The 20,592-nt window shown below is 33.6% G+C and overlaps 1 protein-coding gene across 1 annotated transcript in view; it reads right to left on the bottom strand.

Moving 5' to 3' along the window:
* Window positions 1-2,965: 2,965 nt before the first annotated feature.
* Window positions 2,966-20,592, bottom strand: part of DDX10 (DEAD-box helicase 10) — a 286,236-nt gene continuing 268,609 nt past the window's right edge. Inside the window, exon 18 of the mRNA XM_044669140.1 lies at window positions 2,966-3,196. Coding sequence (XP_044525075.1) covers window positions 3,032-3,196 — 165 coding nt within the window. The 3' untranslated portion in view covers window positions 2,966-3,031. The remainder of the gene's footprint in view (window positions 3,197-20,592) is intronic.

The raw sequence follows: 20,592 nt of genomic DNA, 5'->3' as shown, positions 1-20,592 counted from the left end.
ATCATAAAGTGTTTCTAAAAGGAGTGACTTGGAAAAAATTTTTTAAGTAATTTAAAAAAGTTTCTGAAGAGACTTAAAGTAGTCTGATTATAAATTTTCTACTGCAATTATTGTCTTCCAACTTAATTTATATCTTGTTTTACATTTCCTTGTTTTTTATTTATCTCAGTAAAGAAATCCAATAAACATCCCATAGGAACTTATACTATTTTTAAAATTGCCTTTGTACATCCTCAGTTTAGCAAGGAATGCAGGAAGAAAAAAAAGGACAAAACATTTAATGCCCAGATCATATTAAGCAGTATGAGGAGCATCCACACTGCTTGGCCCACAAATGACTAGGAGAAGATGCAATGATACTATGAAAAATGGGATACCACAATCCTAGAAGATTCTAACTAGCAGGTAAACCAAAGAGCAATGGAAAAATGCATAGTGAATTTTCAGAATGCAGCAATATGTTAACAATAATCTCTTTGAATATAAGAAGACAAAACCAGAACATTGTACATAGTAAGAGCAATATTGTGGAATGATCAACTGTGATAGACTTAGCTACTCTCAGCAATACAATGATCCAGGACAATTATGAGGGACTTAGGACAAAGTATGCTATTTACCTCCAGAAAAAGAACTGTTGGAGTCCAGATGCAGATTAAAGAGTGCATTTTTTCACTTATGTTTATTTGGGGTTTTCTTTTGAGGCTTTGATTTTCATGTGGTTATTTTCTTACAAAAATGAATAATATGGAAATGTTTTCCTTGTTAATACATGTATAACCCAGATAAATTTGCTTGCCAGTTCCAGAAGGGGGGAAGAGTTTGGAGGGAGGGAAACAATTTGGATCATATAACTTCAGAAAACTTATGTGGAAATTTGTTATTACATGTAATTGGTAAAAATAAAATATCTTTATAAATATTTAGGAAGAAGACTATAAAACAACATTTAGGACAACATCTATGTTGTCAAAAAATGAAGAGGCTAGGCATGTAGTAAGAGTAAACAAGACAGTGAATACTACCACGTAGATCAATAATTCAGTCTTTCTTGAATGGGTCTGATGACAATTAATTCTTTCTCATCCTATATAAATTCTTGTCTATGTCTTCCCATAATAAAGGATATATCATATTAGAGAAATTATTCTTCTGGGACTTTTTAGCATTTCATTGGTAACAATGCAGCACTCGGGTTATGAATCACTACATGATTGTGCCACTTTTTTCAAGCAGAAATTTTACAGTTAACATTTTTTATAATATGTGAAATGGCACTGGGAGAGGGAAAGCAATAGGAAGCAGAGAGGGACTATACAGAGGTGTATGGAAATTACAGGACAAAATAAAGGAAATAATCCCCATAAATTACTAGCAAAAGATCTGATGATATTGTTCCAATGACTAAAAAGATCAATGCTGCCAATGGTAAAGTGGTTAGATATGTTCAAATAGTGTTATTTGGTCAATATGGTTAAAAAGATATATACCAACAGCTGTAAGATCCAACTATTCCTTCCTTAGGATAGTAAACCTAAGAATGAGAATTCCTTAATGATTATTACAAAATATGGTTATTAGATATGGTTACTCAAAAATGATTATCAAAAATGAATGTTTCAGTGATCAATGTAGACTGTGAGAAAAGTGTAGATAAGAATATATGCATAACAGCTATGAAGGGTAAGACCCAATGGTTTACATGAATCAGAATTTTCTCTCCAACACTGACAACTTGAAATATTTTGAAGGAGAGTACAGCTGCCACTCATTAAGTAGTATGCCTGCCTTTGATGTTGGCAACCTTAAAAGATAAAGACTAACACATAACTAAGTTCTTTAATGTTTTTATAAACTGACCATTGATAGCAAGTTCTTCCTCAACAGAGGCCTTTAAGCAAATTAAGATTTCCTTTTTGGGGGGTATTGTAGAGGAGATACATGGACAAGTATATCAACTAGATGATTTCCATAGTCTTCCATTTCTATGAATTTATCTAACCAAATCTCTGAAAATATGCATTTATATTTTTATCCCATTATCTGATGAGCTAACTAAGAACTACAAGTTTACTATACATTGTGTAGAGTAGCATAGGATGTAATTATTCATTTATGCTATTTCACTGGGGAGAGAAATATTCTGGGTGGGTGAATTTTCCAAGTAACTGAAGAATTCTAGTACACCTAATTTAATTAGTCTCCTAGCTTCCCTAAAGCATTCGAATAAGACAAATGTTTTCAATTTTTTTTATATTATTCAAACTATCTTCTTGCTTTCAATTCTATTAATTTCATCTTTTAATTAGTCACTCTCACTGAATTCCACTAAATTTGGCTATCCCCTTTATGTGTAGTATTGTATACAGAATGCAATAGGTATTCAAAAAATATTGATTGATGTCAAACATTTCTGCTCCCTATATTTCATCCATTTTGTGTACTTATACATATATGCATACACGCAAACACATTTTTCACTGAAGAAATTTGTCTACTATTCTAAAAATAGAGGAGTACTCTGAGTCATTATGTATATTTGATATTTTCTTTCCTACAAATCCCATAATGTACAAGTATGACCACCTAAATATTCTTTCCTTTTCTGCACAGAACTAACCATTTTTTTAAAAAGTTCTTAGCAAGATCCTTTTGACATAAGGTTGAAATACAATTCCTAATATGTCTATACATAAAGGAAAAGGATTTTAATAGGTAGGAAGTAGCTAACTTTCTTGAGTTTAAGGAATATAATGAAGGAGACAGAAAAGAAAGAGAAAAGAGGAAATTAAACTAAACCAAAAACACAACTTCTTATGAATCGCTTTGAGAACTTTACAGCATAATAAACAGTATCTAAAAAGAAATCCAAATGATCTGAATTATATTTAGAGGATAATCCAGGGACCAAAAAAAAAAAAAAGAGGCAGCAATATTATAGTAGCATTTTCTGTGAGATCAGTAAAGGTGAAGATGGGAAGGGGAAGAAGCAAGATTTCAGGTTCCAAAGGAGAAACAAAGATCACTGGTACTAGTTGTCAAAACTAAATAAAACATACCCCTCTCCATCTTCCATATCATCATCAGATGTTTGTTCATGGCTTCTGTGCTTATCAGGATCTGGGAGTGTGCTTGGATCAAATTCACTATTGTCATCACTCCAATCGAGAAAAGCTTCCTCCTCTTCATCTTGAGCCTGAGGGGGGAAAAATAAGGTTGAAACCATCTGGAAGAAAACCTTATCTCTTTCCCATCTGTACTTCATTTATAACTGGGCCCAAAAGTCCATCAACCCTCTACTTGTGATTTGAAATCAGAGACCTTATATTTTTGTGGGAAATATCAAAGTCACCTTCAAAGCCGGAAGCTATTATCAATAATAATGAAACATATAATTGAAAAAATGAAACCAAATGAAATAATAAATAAATTGGTAAACAGATAAGTTCCTAACTTATCCCATTAGGATTTAAGAGTGAGAATATATTTCAGCTATATGTATTTGAATAACACCATATAAAAACTAGGGGGATTCTAGCTGGCTCACAGCAACTATACAAGTTCTTTATGAGAGAGCCAACTGTGGTATAAAATAAAAAGTAAAGAAATTACTACCTCCATATAGTAATAAGATATAGGATGATTTTAGTAATTCTATTCAATGAATCTTGGTTTCCTTACCTGCAAAATGGGGACAATAAAACATATACACTCCCTATCTTTTTTTTTTTTTTAAAACCCTTACCTTCTGTCTTGGAGTCAATACTGTCTATTGGCTCCAAGGCAGAAGAGTGGTAAGGGTAGGCAATGGGGGTCAAGTGACTTGCCCAGGGTCACAAAGCTGGGAAGTGTCTAAGGCCAGATTTGAACCTAGGACCTCCCGTCTCTAGGCCTGGCTCTCAATCCACTGAGCTACCCAGCTGCCCCCTACACTCCCTATCTTATAGGGCTATTGTAAGGAAAGCAATTTTTAAAACCAATAGGGTTTATAAATCATAAAGTGTGATAAAAGTGAACTATTAACATTTTAAGTAGCAATAAAATAAAACCAGTTGTGAAAGTTTTCTCAGCATTTATTAAACAACAGATAGATATTTCAAAACTACTGACATTTCATGGAGGAAAATAAAAATTCATAAGTCTACAAAATTTGTCTATTTTATATCCAAATAGGATAATATCTTTATTTTCAGATCTGACCAAAATTGGCCAATTTTGTAAGCTAATTGTAGGGGACTAGATGTACAACTAAAATTCCTACAAATTCTGATGTATTACTTTAATCAACAAACACTAATAAGCATTTACTTTGTATGTGCTAGGTACTAAACCAAGTGCTGGGAATACAAAGACAAAAGGAGAAACAAAATGTCCACGAACAAGTTCACATAAAATATATTCATGCTCAATGTAACAGAAAGACAGCTGAAGAGGAGAAACAGTTAATGGGGTTGGTGGGAAACAATGGGACATGTTAAAACTAAAATAACATTTAAAAGATGAATACTTAATACAATCATTGTTTTTAAGATGGATATATTCCTTTCATCCAATAGATAAACTAAAATAAACATTGCCATACACACTTAATAACAATATTGTAATCACTTTTTAGAGGACATTAAAAGTTTTTGGATGAGTTTCTCTCCAACTTACTTTACAATTATTCTTCACAGTAATTATATGAGTCACTATTAAATGATCTTATTTCTAATGACTTTTGTTCTTTTTCAAAAACTAAAGAACAATTTAAAATAAAAATGTAGACCACTAATCATTGCTTAAGTCCCATAACATTTTGAGAACAACACTCTCTAAACATAAACAAAAAGAGAAACAGGTAAAGAAAATGTAAATTATTCACTACTGCATGTCTGTCTACTTGAAGATAATCAAAGAAGCTATATATCCAACAACACTGAGTATGGTCTAATCATCAATATTTTCCAAACTAATTGATATGGAAAGCTCCTAAGAGTCATTATTGTACACACCTTCTGCTCTCTGTCCCATTTTCCAAGGAGGTTCTCTGTACATCTGTACCAGGTACAATCAGAAATTAGGAGAGAAGAACTCAAGAAAGAATATACAACTACTAAATAAAATGGCTCAATATACTCTTCAGTGTCCCTTTAGACCTTTCAAATTCAACAAGAAATGCCTTTGATGGGAATCTGAGAGTCCGATTTCTTTAGCATCATCTTTTTTTAAAAAATATGCCGATGTTTCATATTTAATGGCTCTAACTTATCAAATTTTATTGGGATATAGGCTTAATCATATATCTAAGACCATATACAGTTAACACTACTATTCTAGTTCAGGATGACAGATTTAAAGCTCTGGATTAGATACAAATTTAACAAGGAATCTTTGATGTCCAAAGTGAAGAAATTCATGGAATGGTCCGCCAAGGGGGAAAGAATTAGTGGCATCCCATAATTCTTTCTCCCCAACCCCTAACGTCAGTTTTGAGTTTGTCTCCAAAACAGTATATAACTATACTCCACCATTCCGTCCTCTTCCCCATTAAAGGGTTCTACAGAATGTGGCTCCTCACAGTTTTATAACCTATCCTTACCCAAAGACCTATCATAACTGGTATAGACAAAATTTCCTGTACCTCTCTCCTCCTTTAAATATCCTCCTCCTCAAAACTGGCCAAAAATCTAATGGCTGATATCAGGCAATATTCAGGAACAGGCTCTTCATTTCAAAGCAGTGACCTATGAATAAGCATCCTTCAACAGTAAAATTTTTTCACATGGAAAAACCAAGTAGCAAAGGATATGTATACATTGAACTTACATTCTATCTCTCAAATTAAGAATAGACTATATGAAAGAAAATTATGATGGTTATTGTAGGGTTAGGAACTCTGATCAACACAATCTGGAACAATAACTCCAGTGAACTAGGTATGAAACAAGATATTAACCTCTTGAAGGAAAAGTGATAGACTGAGAGTAGAGATTGTGATATTTTTCTTTTCAGATATAGTCAGTGCAAAAAGCTGTTTTGCTTGACTCTATACATATGTATAAGTAGTTTTATTTTTCTTTCTTATTTGGATGGTGTGGGGAAAGGCAGGAGGTGGAGAACATAGCCTTTTATGAAAATAAAAATTAAAAATATAGTAATACATACACATTCTTGAATACAATCTATATGCTTATTTTGCTGTAGAGAAACATCAAATTCCACTTGACCAATGTCTTTTCGTATCCATCAGTTATAGAATTGAACTTTGAAATATGATTATTTAAAAAATAAATTAATGGAAATTATGGTATAATTATAAAAGTGTACATAGGCAACATGATGAAAAATCATTCAGTGTTTTTAAGCCAATATCTGTCTGTGGAAAAAATGGTAAATGAGAAATATGAACTCCTTGACTTTTAGATGCTCATGACATTGTAGCTGATTTATGTCAGCATCAACCTTTTGTTATTGATGCCAGCATTCCTGCACCTCACTGATGTGGTTAACTTTGTTACTGCACTATTAATGTCACACCACATTACCTGTGTTACCACACCCCCCTCAATTCTGCGACAGTGACAAATGAATTTAAGCTAAGAATTATTCCTGTCAGAAGTACAATTTCAAACTACAAGGATCATAGAGGGGTGGGAAGACATATTTCAATTTCTGCCTTTTGTTATTCATCTTTTCTGGCTTTCAGTTATGGTACAAAAAAAACAAAAACAAAAACAAGAGTCTCTAAAAATTATATCCTTTGCTTCACATCTTCAAAATGGGGTGAATAAAGACCAAAGAAGAAATACTCTTGGAAAAGAGAATAATTAAATACTTATTAGTGAACTATATAAAGGCTGAAACGAGTAGGAAAAACTTGATGAAAAAAATCACTGAGAATAGATTTAACACGGTAAGAATATGTGCAATTCTCACCAAAATTGAGTTGTACGTATTAGCTATACATTTAATCATGTTCAAAAAAGCTCTGAGTACAGAGTACTATTTTTGGTCTGCTACTACAATGTTTCTGATTAAACAGAAATAAAATATGAAATAAAGGTCTACATCTATATAGAGATATCAATAATATTTTTACATAGTTGAAGATCAATATGTGTAAACTTTAGTGGGCTGTACAGGCGTGAATTTCTTATTATTTGATACTCTATATTTCCTTCCTAATGCCCTTTTATAATCTCAAGACTACAGAAAAATAAAAAAGCATATCCTTTCCAGGAATAAAGGTAATACAGTATTACTAGTTTGATTACTAGGTCTAAAGTGAGAGGCTAACAAGGAGACAGGGTTGGGAGAGGGTAATGAGAGAGAAAGATTGATGGTACTCAGACAAATGGAAATTTGTAATTATGTTCAACATTTGTAAGTTGAGTTTTTGCCTCATGACACTCGTGCCTTTAACAAAAAGCAAACTTACAATAGCAAGTTTACATAAATCACATCAAATCAAATTATAATGGAAACTCTTTATAACTATATTATAAGGTTTTTATTTCATCATATGTCATTTCAGAAGACAGATTTTTAACACCTGACATTTATATTAAAATAATATAAATTTGAACATGAAATTGCTTTATAATGTACTGGGCTTCTACTGTTTTTTTTAACTGGTTGTATGATTGTTTTATATTATATCTAACTTTGAAATAGAATGGAGGGTAAGAAGGGGGAAATGTATATCTAATACTTCTATGACTAGAATAAATACTCTTTCCCAAAACTGACATATTTAATAAAATATATGACCTCAGAATATTATTGTAGGCTGTTGAGTAGAATATTATGCAATTTGAAATCTGTATCAATCCAGATTAACAGACATAATAATGAGTTGGACCTTGTATTCTTCTTATGACTATTATACATATTAAACCAGAGGCCACTTCTAAAAGTGAGAAGGGAAAAGTCATTCTCTCTAAAAAGTATATCAATTTGAGGGGGCAGCTGGGTAGCTCGGTAGCTCAGTGGATGGAGAGTCAGGCCTAGAGATGGGAGGTCCTAGGTTCAAATCTGACCTCAGACACTTCTTAGCTGTGTGACCCTGGGCAAGTCACTTAACCCCCATTGCCTAGCCCTTACCACTCCTCTGCCTTGGAATCAATATGTACAACTGTTTCTAAGGCAGAAGGTAAGGGTTAAAAAAAATGGTATCAATTGGTTCTAAAACTGAAGATGATTTTGAAATGAGGATACAACAATGTACAGTCATAGCACTGCTAAGTTAAATCATTGAGTCTTGTGACTGTTGTTCGTCCTGTCTTTGCTCGAGAATGTATTAAATTTGTTCTATTGTTGCATTAACTTTTCTTTTGATATTAAAAAGGTCTGGGCCTAAGATGAAATATGATTCATCTATGGAAGATAATTAAAAAGAAATTCTAAAATAATGTTCATAAGAGATCTTTGGGGATACCAATATTTAGGTACCTATGACTTCAATCTGATAAGATAAGCCTCCACAAATGAAAAGCGCAATCATTTAAATAATTCAAAAGATAGTCCATATAAGTTGGGTTGGCTGAATAAAATAATGGTCTAGAGCAGTGATGGGCAAATTACTGCCAGCAATATTCTATGCTACGACATGATTCCTAATCTGATGAATACAATGAGTAGGATACAATACAATGAAACTTCGAAAGAGTTGCCTTAGAAACAGACTAAGAGATGAGCATTTCCATTTCCTTTCCTTTGGCCCCCTCTTTAAAAAGTGGTCTAGTCTGACAAACTTTCTATTATGACTTTCTTAAATTTATTCTCATTAATTAAAATTGTGTTATATAAATAATTATGTCATGCAATTATATATCATTATATTACATAAATTATCACATAGAAATTAATTAAATAAATTATATTAAACTTATTCTCTTAAACTTAACTAGGATGGACATGAATGACTGACACAGAATTTATTGCTAAGTCCATAATCTGAACCATTGTTAGACCATAACTTTATAGTGGAAATCGGTATATATCCTCAAAAATCAAAAACAGGGGCAGCTGGGTAGCTCAGTGGAGTGAGAGTCAGGCCTAGAGACAGGAGGTCCTAGGTTCAAACCCGGCCTCAGCCACTTCCAAGCTGTGTGACCCTGGGCAAGTCACTTGACCCCCATTGCCCACCCTTATCACTCTTCTACCTATGAGACAATACACCGAAGTACAAGGGTTTAAAAAAAAAAAATCAAAAACACCTCCAGGTACATTTAAACTGTAGTAGGACTTTAGGTGGAGGTTAGGTACCAAGTAGTCAGTTACCATGAAAAATGTAAAAAAACTTGGACATGGTAATTCAGAAATAGTGACTATTAGAGGAAAACCAATTCCTACGGGTCAGGGATTATCAACCTTTTTGTGTGTCAAAGACCCTTGCAGCCAGATGAAACCTAAGGATACCCCAGAATGTTGCTTTTAATGAATTCATAATTGAAGTGAATACTAAATTTAAATTAGAGATTGATGAAAAGTGTAATTTTGGCCCCCACCCAATTTTTTCTTCCCAGTGCTCCTTAGGGGTTTATGGACCACATGTTAATTCATTATCAGTCACCAAGATACTTTGGAACAAGGAAATATATTACCATTTTCAATTCATGTCTATTAGACTTATTTCCTAGAGCAATGATGGCAAACCTTTTAGAGATGGAGTGCCAGCCCTGCCCCAGAATGAGTGTGATGCCCCATCCTCTTAGATACAGTGCTGCTCCCACCCCAGCCCCCTATACACTAGACAGGGGTGGGAGGAAGTGCTCCCATTGAGTTGCTGAACAAAGGCACAGCTGATGAGAGGCATGTGTTGAAAAGGGGAGGGGAGGGGCCCAAGCACTCTGTTCCCCTCCAACTCTGCCACTTGTGAACTGCCCACCTTACCCACTGTGTGCTCTCATTAGACTGCTGGGGAGAGGAGTTGGTCATATGAGAAATGTCCACAATTGCAGTGGAGAGGGGGAGAAAAGCAGCTTTGCCCACATTCCTCTGCCTTTCTAGTAACAGACTTTGGGGGTGGGGGAAGTGTGGCCCCATGTGGCCACAGAGAGTGCTGTGTGCTATCTTTGGCACCTGTGCCACAGGTTCACCATCACGGTCCTAGGGCAATTTATTTGAGAATTCTCAGTAAATCTTACCTTCTTTGCTTGCTTTGTTGGTACACTGGTATAGAAAGGAAGGAAATAAATATTTCTAATGTCTACTGTTCTAGGCACTGTGCTGAGTACTTCAAAAATATTACCTCTCTTAATTCTCACAACAACCCATGGAGGTAAGTTATATTATTATTGCCATTTTATAGTTGAGAAAAGAGGGGTGAGCAGAGCATGTGTTTCAGAGTTGGATACAAGTGTCTGAGGATGGATTTAAACTTGGAACTTCCTGACTCCAGCTAAAAGTCATTCATTTGACATTTTTGAAGAAAAAAAAACCCTTTAATAAAACAGTATTTACATCAATTTGCATTTTAAAAAGAAATCAACATAGTCAGGATTTATTTTTAAAATTTTTGCTCTTTATTTGGAATTGGAAAACTCAGGCCTCCCTCCTGGAGCCCTCATTTTCAATGAAGAAAAGTCTTAACAAACTTTCTCCTTCAGAATTATTATAGTTCATTTTTCAGAGAAAAACTATTCATATAGGGCCTATTTCCCTATTAAGTAACCTTTTAGAAAATTGCTACTAAACACTTTTAAATTTCCACTGAGTTTTAGCATTTAAAAACATAAATGGATCACCTTTGGGTACTCAATTCAGGGGGCAGAGGGAATTAAGCCATATCTGAACCCACCAGGAAAGTATTGGATCCATAGTATCATTTTTTTAAATATGAAAGATATAACACTATAGCATTATCATAAATCTCTTAAAATATATACAAGTATGTTCATTCTTATCATTTTCACTTAGTCTGATGAATTAAGTCTTGCCCATTTTATGTTACCTTCTTTTAGAACTAAAGCCAGATTATTCATCATATTTTAGGTTACTCATGGAATTCCCTGGTGACATTTTTAATGTCTTAGCTACTATTAAAATCCTCTGCATAGGTCATAAAATACTCTGGTTATCTCTTAATGAGAAAGGATTAGCCTTTTCAGATATTTATGCTGATTGGTCTTTTCTATTTCAGTTTATAATTCAAATCAAGACTACACCAGAAAAATTCCATTTAAAGATAATGCATATTAGCAAATAAAACATTTAAGATATGCCATATTCAGCATATGCCCTCCAGAGCCCAGCTTATTCACAGCCAAGGAAAAATTTTAATGAAGTCTTTTGTACTTTCTCAGGGGAGAGACTTCATGCTGACCCCTACAGTTTCAAAAAGCTTTAAGAACAGACCTAAGACTTGAAGTGTAATGAAACTTATACACAATCCACATGTATGTCCTTGTCTATTTATTTTTTAAAATACATACCAATTCTCAGGAAAAAAAATTCCAAAGGAAGCAATCTATGCTCATGAAAGTGATATTTAACAAGTTAACACATGCAAATTTTTTTCTCTTAAAAATGTTTAATGGTGCACTTAATCTATGAAAGGAAAAAAGTAGACTAAATTTGGACATTTCAAGCATCATATTGAAATTTCATATGTTTAATTTCTTGCCCAAGGTCCAACTTTTGAGATAACATTGAGAATAATCCTGTGATGCCTGAGAGTCAAGATGCCAACTATGATAGGAACTCTTCAACTTCAAGAATTCTGAAATCTAGGATATTAAAAATCCTTTCCCTTCAAAATAAGAAAGTAGCAACAAAGTATCTTATTCAGAAATGTTGTATATATTTGAATGAAAAACCAAAAAAAAGCTCACTGAAAGCCACCAATAGATTCTGAAGTAAAGACTGAGTTAATATATGCCATCCCTGATCCAATTCATTAGCAAGTTTGATGTTTTGTGTAAAACAAACAAATCCTAGAAGTGCTGCAAATCCCATTTGAGAGTAGGATACTTACAAATATTAGAACTATAGACAAATAACAGAAAGCTTTCCTGCTTAGAAAATTAATTTGTAATACAATACAAAGGAGATACTTAAAATCATAAAGCTAGATTATGAACAATGCAAAAGAAATGAAAAGAGAGAAGATGCTATACCTATGACGACTCCAAGAGACTGAAAATGATAAGAATAAAAATCAGATAAAGCTTAGGACAGGAAATATTCTTTGAACAGTTCCATAAAAATCATAGACTTTTAGAACTGCAAAGATCCTTGGTAAATCAACTAATCCACCCCTTCATTTTAATGATGAGAGGGCCAATAGTGAGAAAGGTTAAACTTAGGGTTTAAAATAGTGTGTGTAACACCAATGCAACTATCAATAATATGTAAATAAGTCTTGATTGATGACACGTTAGAACCAATGGAAATGTGCGTTGGTTATGGGGGGGGGAGGTAGAGGGGGTGGTGAAGGGGAAAGTAGAAACATGAATCATGTAACCATGGAAAATTTTAATTAAAAATATTTAAATAAAAAAAAAGAAAGAAAAAGAAATAGTGTGTGTAAGAGCTGGGAACCTGAATCCAATGTTCATTCCTTTCCATCATGCCTTTACCAAATCATGACATCAGAGACCACCAATAACCATTTTGGTAGATATGGTAAAGACTGAATCTAATCTTCTTCTTTAATGGCCTGCTTTTGACTCTCAAACTGCAAGCTTTCCAAGTCAATCCTACCTATTACATAAACACAGAATATGAGTTGATTGGTTCATTAAAAATCATCTAGTTCAACTCATAATGAGTGAAAATTCCCACTACACCCTACCTGGTAAGTGACCATCCAGCCTTTTATTCAAATATATTAAGGGAAAAGAAGTCCACTACATACCAAAGTGGTCTATTCCAATTTTAGGCAGCTCTAATCATTTTAAGTTTTCATAATATTTTTCTGCCCTTCAATTATCATTTATTCCAATCCTTTGTTTTTCTGATCTTGTATTACCCAACGAGTTCACAATCTGAATTTTAATCAAGAGTCAGACAAATGAGGCTAACTACTCACTAGATATTATGGAAGCTTACTAAAGAGTGAGTGATTAAAAAAAAACCACAAACTTTTAAAACAATAAAATCACTCTCTACAATAATTCTGAAGAAATGTTACAAGAGTTAAGGGGAAAATAATTTAAAATTGCTCCCCAATTTCTTATATTATTTTACTCTTATTTTTTCTCAGAAAAATGTGTTCTTTTAGTGTTTAGTGATTTTTAAAATGGTTAAGTTATTAGAATATGCTTTTTACAAACTAACCCTAAATCAGCAATTTGGTATAACAACAACAAAATCTGTCGATTTTTGGTAGACCAAGAGGCTTTTAACTCAATTACTTTATCCATGGCATCTTTTCAACAAGACTTCTAAAGTTAGAGACAATTAGCATATCAATGATAAAATAAATGACTATATTCTTTTCTAGAATCTGTCTTATCAGTTGTATGTTGTAATTTTTCTGATTCTGAATTTACATTAAAAGAAAATAGTTGCCTGATTCACAATTAGTTAGCAACAGCTTCAGTGCTGGTAAAGGACTTTCTCAGTGGAACTAGAAAAAAGAGCTTTAATTAAAAGAGTTTACTAGGAGAAACCTTCCCTTTAAGAGCATATTTTATCAAGAAGATAAAAACTTCAAAGACAGGCTGTCAATTTACTATCTCTCATTTCCTTCTTGCATACCTTAAAGAAAATAAAATAACAGTAGACATGTCAGCTCCACTTTTCCTTTCATAATTCATTCTCTCTTGGTTGCATATACAGAATATAAATACTATAGTAAGATCTACTAAGAAACAGAGTAATGAACTTTTGATCTACAGGCTCTATGTCCAGTGCTCTGATCTTGACCAAAAAGAGTCAATGACCATAGTGTGTTCTTGATATTTAATAATTAAAATTTTATAACATGAATTTCTGCAGACAAACTTTAAGTAATATTTTGGGGAAATATGTCTCAAAATTCTTTATATCAACAATGATTTCCATCACACAGCATATAATTAAGATGAATAAATCTTCTAATCATTAAGAAAAACTCAAGAAATTATTTTGCTTACAAAAAGTATTTTGAGGAGAGGGATGAATACCTGGAAATCGTTGCTACCTTACCTACTGAATTTATTTGCATTATATTTCTTACTTTTCTCTTACTTTGTCCTTTTGAAAGGACAGAAAATCTATTCTTCGACAACTTATTTGATATTCTTTTTTATCTCAAAATCTTTAATTAATTTAGAATATTTTTCCATGGTTATATATCATGTTCTTTCCCTCCTGTCCTCCCACTCCTTCCTGTAGCCAATGAGCAATTCCAATGGGTTTTACATGTGTCATTGATCAAGACCTATTTCCATATTATTAATATTTGCATTAAGGTGCCCTCTTAAGAGTCTACATCACCAATAATATCCCCATCGACCCATATGATCAAGCAGTTGCTTTTCCTCTGTGTTTCTGCTCCCACAGTTCTTTCTCTGGATGTGAATAGTGTTCTTTCTCATAAGTCCCTCAGAATTGTCCATTGCTGCTAGCAGAGAAGTCCATTACATTCCATTGTGCCACACACAGCATATCTGTCTCTGTGTATGAGGTTCTCTTGGTTCTGCTCCTTTTACTCTGCATCAATTCCTGGAAGTCCTTCCAGTTCACATGGAATTCCTCCAGTACATTATTCTTTTCAGCATAATAGTATTCTATCACCAAGAGATTCTACAATCTGTTCAGCCATTCCCCAATCAAAGGGCATCCCCTCATTTTCCAATTTTTTGTTACTACAGAGCGCGGCTATAAATATTTTTGTACAAGTCTTTTTCCTTATTATCTCTTTGGGGTATAAATCCAGCAGTGGTATTTATTTGATATTCTAATATCCAAGTAGATAACTAGATTTACAAACCAATTCTTTTTTATGTCATTCAGATGTGTTTGAGATGATATTGCTTATCTTTGCACAATTATTTAGGGATAACTACTCTGAGGCTATAATTCTCAGATGTTATATCAGTCCAGTTCTTGCAGTTTTACTAGGATGCTGTATTAGAGGAACAAGATTCCCACAAACAGATTAAAATCACATTTTGGGTATCATTTCAGAGTTAAGTAAAAATAGCAAGCAGGTCTAGAATTTTATAGAAGAGGAAATAGATCCAGAGTTAAAGCTAAATAACCTGTCTAGGGCACATACCTTGTTAATGATGGAAGAGGCAGAACTACAATTCAGATTTAAGGAACACATAGTTTCTTTCACTAAAAAAAGAATAAGCTAGGTAGACATCATTGTCATTTAAATATTAGCAACCAGCAAGTTAACTTTCTTGGTAATGATCCTCAAACCAGTACCCTAGACTAGAATAACTCCAATGTTATTGGGCTAGGACTGGGTATTAAATTATAAATAAATTCAATCTGCTATAGTATCTACTCTACACTTTATCTCATATGTTTATTGATATTTTGTATGCTAAAACCACTTCCTGCATCAAAATATTATTGATAGGTCAGAATCTTGTTGTAGAGAAATTAGAAAAAGGAATTTTGACAGCTAAATAAAATCCATAATACATATGAAAAGATTACAAGGTTAGGGCATTTTCAGCTTTTCTGTAGCTTCCTGAAATACAGGATGGACCCATAAAAATAATAAAGGCATACTTTTTGTAGACTGCCAAAGAGCTAACAACTTTCAGGACAATTGGGTGTGCTGAAAAATATTTGGATGAGGCTGAAAAACATACCCTTCCTCAAAACAACCCTCTTTCAATAGAGAATTAAATTTTAGCTTGGAGGTCATGACATTTCAAGTTTCTTAATAAGAAAAACATTGAAGGACTAAAATCGTAGGACTAGTTAGGAACTAGAGACATTATATAATCTATCAGTCTTTTCTTGGCCAAAATTGCAAAACATAAGGCAGGTGAGAATCTAAGCTGAGGTTGGTATGTTCACAGTTTCTTTGGGTAAAAGGATTATAATAGTATCCTGTCAGTGTAGAAAATAAACAGCTGAAAAATTGAAATAAAATGTCCAGGTTAAATTGGTAATCTATTGTAGTGTTTCATAATCAGTCATAGTAGAAAATATACCTAACCTAAACGTCAAAATTTGTGAATAAAGAAACACCTGCTTCACTTTTTTTAAGGGGACTTAAATAAAAATAAAGTAAAAAAACAACAAAATGTCCAAACTAAAAAATAGAGAATACACACAATATTGCCATTACAACTCTCTGATTGGCCAGGATTAAATTTATGGGTTATATGTTATCTATCTTCAAGAACCATATGAAAATTGTCCTTGAAGGCAAAGTAGAAACTGCACTGGGGAACATTTCTGTTTAATGATAGAAGGAATTCCCTTAGAGAAGAAGTGACTTCCCTCACATAAGGGAGGTTAGATGATTACTTGTTGAATATATTTTATACATTTCCCATTCAGATATGGATTGGACCAAATGATCTCTGAGATCAAGATCATTTCTACCTACTACAATGTGATTACATGTTTCAACTACCAAACTTGTTCTTGATTATTTGGCATAAACGTGATGGTTTTAAACTGAACCAGTTATCCTCTACTCTTAAACCACCCAGGGAGAAAGAATTAAACATATATATCAGCTGGAGCAAATGTGATACTGGTTCCTCGCTAGGCCATGTGCTCTTTTAAATAATTCTGAGGCAGTAGAATCATTATATTACTTTGTTAAAGCCAAGGAAACCAGCAGATGAATGAAGTTAGAACTAACTTCTAAGAAAAAAGACTGAAGGTGAAATGGGCATGTATTCAAAGTACATTTTGTGGACAAACGTATTCAAAATTTGTCACTTTTCTTTTTTGAAGTCATTCCTTTTATAGTGTACAGTGGTATAATATCTGATATAAAAGTAAAAGTTTCTCTTTTCAATAATATTAAAGATTAGGCATCTTTTCCCACTTATTAGGGAATCATAACTTTGGTCCTAAATATAAACCGACTGGATAGAGGGCAAGCTACACCATGCTACTTTTCCTTTTAAGAAAAGCAAAGCAAAACAACAAAATAAAACAAAACAAAACACACTCCCTTCTGTCTTAGAGTGGATACTAACTATATATTCAAAGGCAGAAGAGCACTAAGGGATAGGCAACTGAGGTTAAGTAACTTGTCCTAAGTCATAAAATTAGGAAGTGTCAGAGGCCAAATCCATATTTGAAGCCAGGACCTGCCATCTTCAGGCCTGACTCTATCCAATGAGCCACCTCCCTGACCTTCCATGCTTCTTTTCTAATCCATTCTAAACATTTTCAAGGGGGTAACAACTGTATGCTCAATACTTTAAAACATTATGAGGAATACACATAAAGTATAAAATATACTGGCTCCTGCCCTGAAGGTGTTTTTAGTATGTTTGGGGTGATAAGACTTTCATAGGATCACAGGTTTAAAGCTAGAAGGGCACTTCTCTCTCCTCCAGCTGCCTCCTTGCCAGTGATGGTCAGAGACCTGAGTTTCATGTAGTTGTGGTAGCAAGGTACTCCATCCCAGTTGGAGCCCTCACCCTGAGATCCCACTGACTGCTTGAGTCTCAGCACAGTAGGTGGGGGAGGCCCTGGGACCTTCCTTCTTTCTTTTCCTTAAACTGGAGAATTCAACCATCTCTGCTTAACTTTTTAGTTGAATTGAGCAGGAGGATCCCACAGCTCTGTCTTGTTGGATTTGGTTTTCTGCTCCCCTCAAAGTCCTTTGTTTTGGATTGGTTTGGAAGGGTTTACACAGAAGAATCAACTTTTGCTGCTTCTAAGCTGCCATCCTGACTCCACCTCTCAGATACCAATCTTGACAGGTACTCATACCTCTAGCCTTATCTACTGCAAAAGTCTCATAATTGGTTTCTTTGCCTTGAGACTCTCCTCTAACTTATCTTTTCCATAGTCACCAAATATACCTATTGCACAGTTGCGACCATATCACTCTCTGCTCAATAAATTCCTGTGGCCTCTAGGATCAAATGCAGACTCCCCTGTTTGGCATTTATAGCTTTTCATCATCTTGTTTCAGAAGGTTAAGGGACTTGTTCGAAGTCAGTCACATAGGAAGCATCAGAAATAGAATTTGAATCAATGTCCTTTGATTCTACTGTCATTGTTCTTTCCATTGTGCTTTGTATCTATTTAAGTGCCTTATGGACAGAGACTTATTTTCTTTATATGTCTATGGCAGAGAGTGTAGCTAGTTGGCAGGTCAGTACAGAAGGCACTCAGCTGGAATTCCAGAAGACCTGAGTTCATCACGCATTTACTATCTTGGTGAACTTGAATAATAACTGTAAGTGCTTAGCATAGTGCCTGGTGTTTTATTAAGTTCTATATAAATGTTATCATTATTTTTTTTTATTTAGGCACTTATGATTATACTACATTTAAATCCATGTGTTAATAATTAATGATGCATTTCTGTTACTCAAAGAAAGCATTACAAAGAAAAATGAGAAATAAAGCATAATGACCACTATTTTAAATATTGGAAGAAGACAATGAAAGACCACATTTTTATGTATGATATTGTCGGAGAAACAAGAATAGTGTCACTATTGATTAATGTGTCTCTATTTCACAAACCTACATATCATCAAGTACTCCATATTTGCCATTCCAGCACTTTATACTTCAAGTCTAATAGCCTGTGATCTTTTTTCTATTTAAAACTGAATTAAATATAATTCTTCAAAAATCTCTGACCTATCAGAGTTGAGGTGGCTTTATCTTTTCCTATTATTTATAGGAAGATGCAGGTTGAAAAACCACATATTAGGAAATTAAATATTAAATATTCACCATAAATACTTGTGTCCAAACTATCTATGGTCTCTATGATATCATTCAAGCCATGTTCAAAGGGTTTAACCTCTACAATTTTTGCTCTATAATTGCACAGCTTCACTTATCTTTTTTATACTTTTGAGGAGTAAAGGCATCATGTTACATTTTAAATCTAGTAACTTGCATCACAACCACACCAGATAATCATCAACTTCAAATGAATAGGTTTTCTTAAGTCTTCCCTATTTACTGTTTAATTTCTAGTCAAAAAGGGAAACTATATCTAATGTTGTTTGTTTGTTCTGTTTTCTATATTTTGATATCATATGTTTTGAACACTAAAGGCATTTGGAAGCTATAAATATCATGAAATTTCAATTAACCAAAACCCAATAATTCTCAATTAACTTTAATAATTTCAATATTTGATAATCTAAGAAACAAAAATGTTAAAAGTTGGAAAAGCCCTTAGCAACCATCTAGCCCAGCTCCCTCATTATACAGAAAAGGAAAATGAAACACGTGCAAGATCATAGTTAATAGCTACTAGTGGCCAGAATCTCTGTCTCCCAACTAAGAAACCTAATTCTCCAGCTAAATTCACTTTAGGGGGGAGAAGGCAAATGAAAAGAAAACAATCTCTTATTAGGTTTTAACTCCCCCTCCCCCCTGGAATCATTACAGATTAGGCCAATCTTCTATACCATTAAAAGCTAGACTTCTGTGTTAGCACAATGTAAGTAACATGAAGCTGGCCCTGAGGAACTACAAGATTTTGAAAGACTAAGGAAAGCTATTATACACACTTATACTGTACTCATTTAGGGCAGAATTTTTTTAAAGATTTTTTAAAAACATAAATTGAAACCAAAAGTGTCAGCTAGTTAGTCTTTGATTAACCAGAAAAAGAAAAATCAGCACAACCTAATTCCCCAATTAATTTGCTTAATTTGAAGTTTTAGAATATCTGTAAAATTCACCAATAATTTTAAACATTATGCAATTTCTTTTTCATTATGGATACTGTCCAGAGAGAATTTATAATCAACTTCCATTTATTACCTCTTTCCCCAACCTTCCCTGTGTTGAGAAGGCTTATCTGTGAGGAGACTAGTAAAGTTATTAGAATCCATGAATCATCTAATCTTAAAATTGGGACTGCCTCTTATTACCTGTGACCTCAGGGTAGTCACTTACTCTCCCTGGGACTCAGTATCCTGAATTGTAAGTTAAGGGGACTGAATTAGACTGCTTCTCATATCTTTTCTAGCTCCACCTCTGAGTTACCTTGTGATCTCTACCTAGATTAGAGTTTTACTAGGACATTTTAAGATTTTGTTAATTAGAAACTGGATGTCATATGGTTGATCAGTATAACATGTTTTTAAGACTTTTTAAAAAAAGTAATAAGCAGTTAAGGCCAAGATATGTGGAAATAGACATTTAATTGCTTCTACTTTTCTGAAGGTGAGAGGGGAGGTTGAAGATAAAAATACTTTAGTTTTCACTTGTACTTAGGGTCACTGATGATTATATACCCTAAAGCCCAAATAAAGAGGGCAGTATAATGTGTTGGACAGACTGCTGGCCTAAGAAGCATCAAGTTCAAGTCCTATCTCTGTCTATATAAGACTACATAGCCTCTCATTGAACCAGGCAGCTCTAGAAGATCATGGATTACAGAATATGTATGCTGATTGAAACTGGTAGGTAAAATTCCTCTACCAAAGTTCCCAATATCAATGAAGTAAAAAATCTGGTAAGATTATATATATATATATGATATGG

Source organism: Gracilinanus agilis, chromosome 3, assembly GCF_016433145.1.
Source record: "Gracilinanus agilis isolate LMUSP501 chromosome 3, AgileGrace, whole genome shotgun sequence".
NCBI classification, from domain to species: domain Eukaryota; kingdom Metazoa; phylum Chordata; class Mammalia; order Didelphimorphia; family Didelphidae; genus Gracilinanus; species Gracilinanus agilis.
This window is presented reverse-complemented; position numbering and strand designations above follow the sequence as displayed.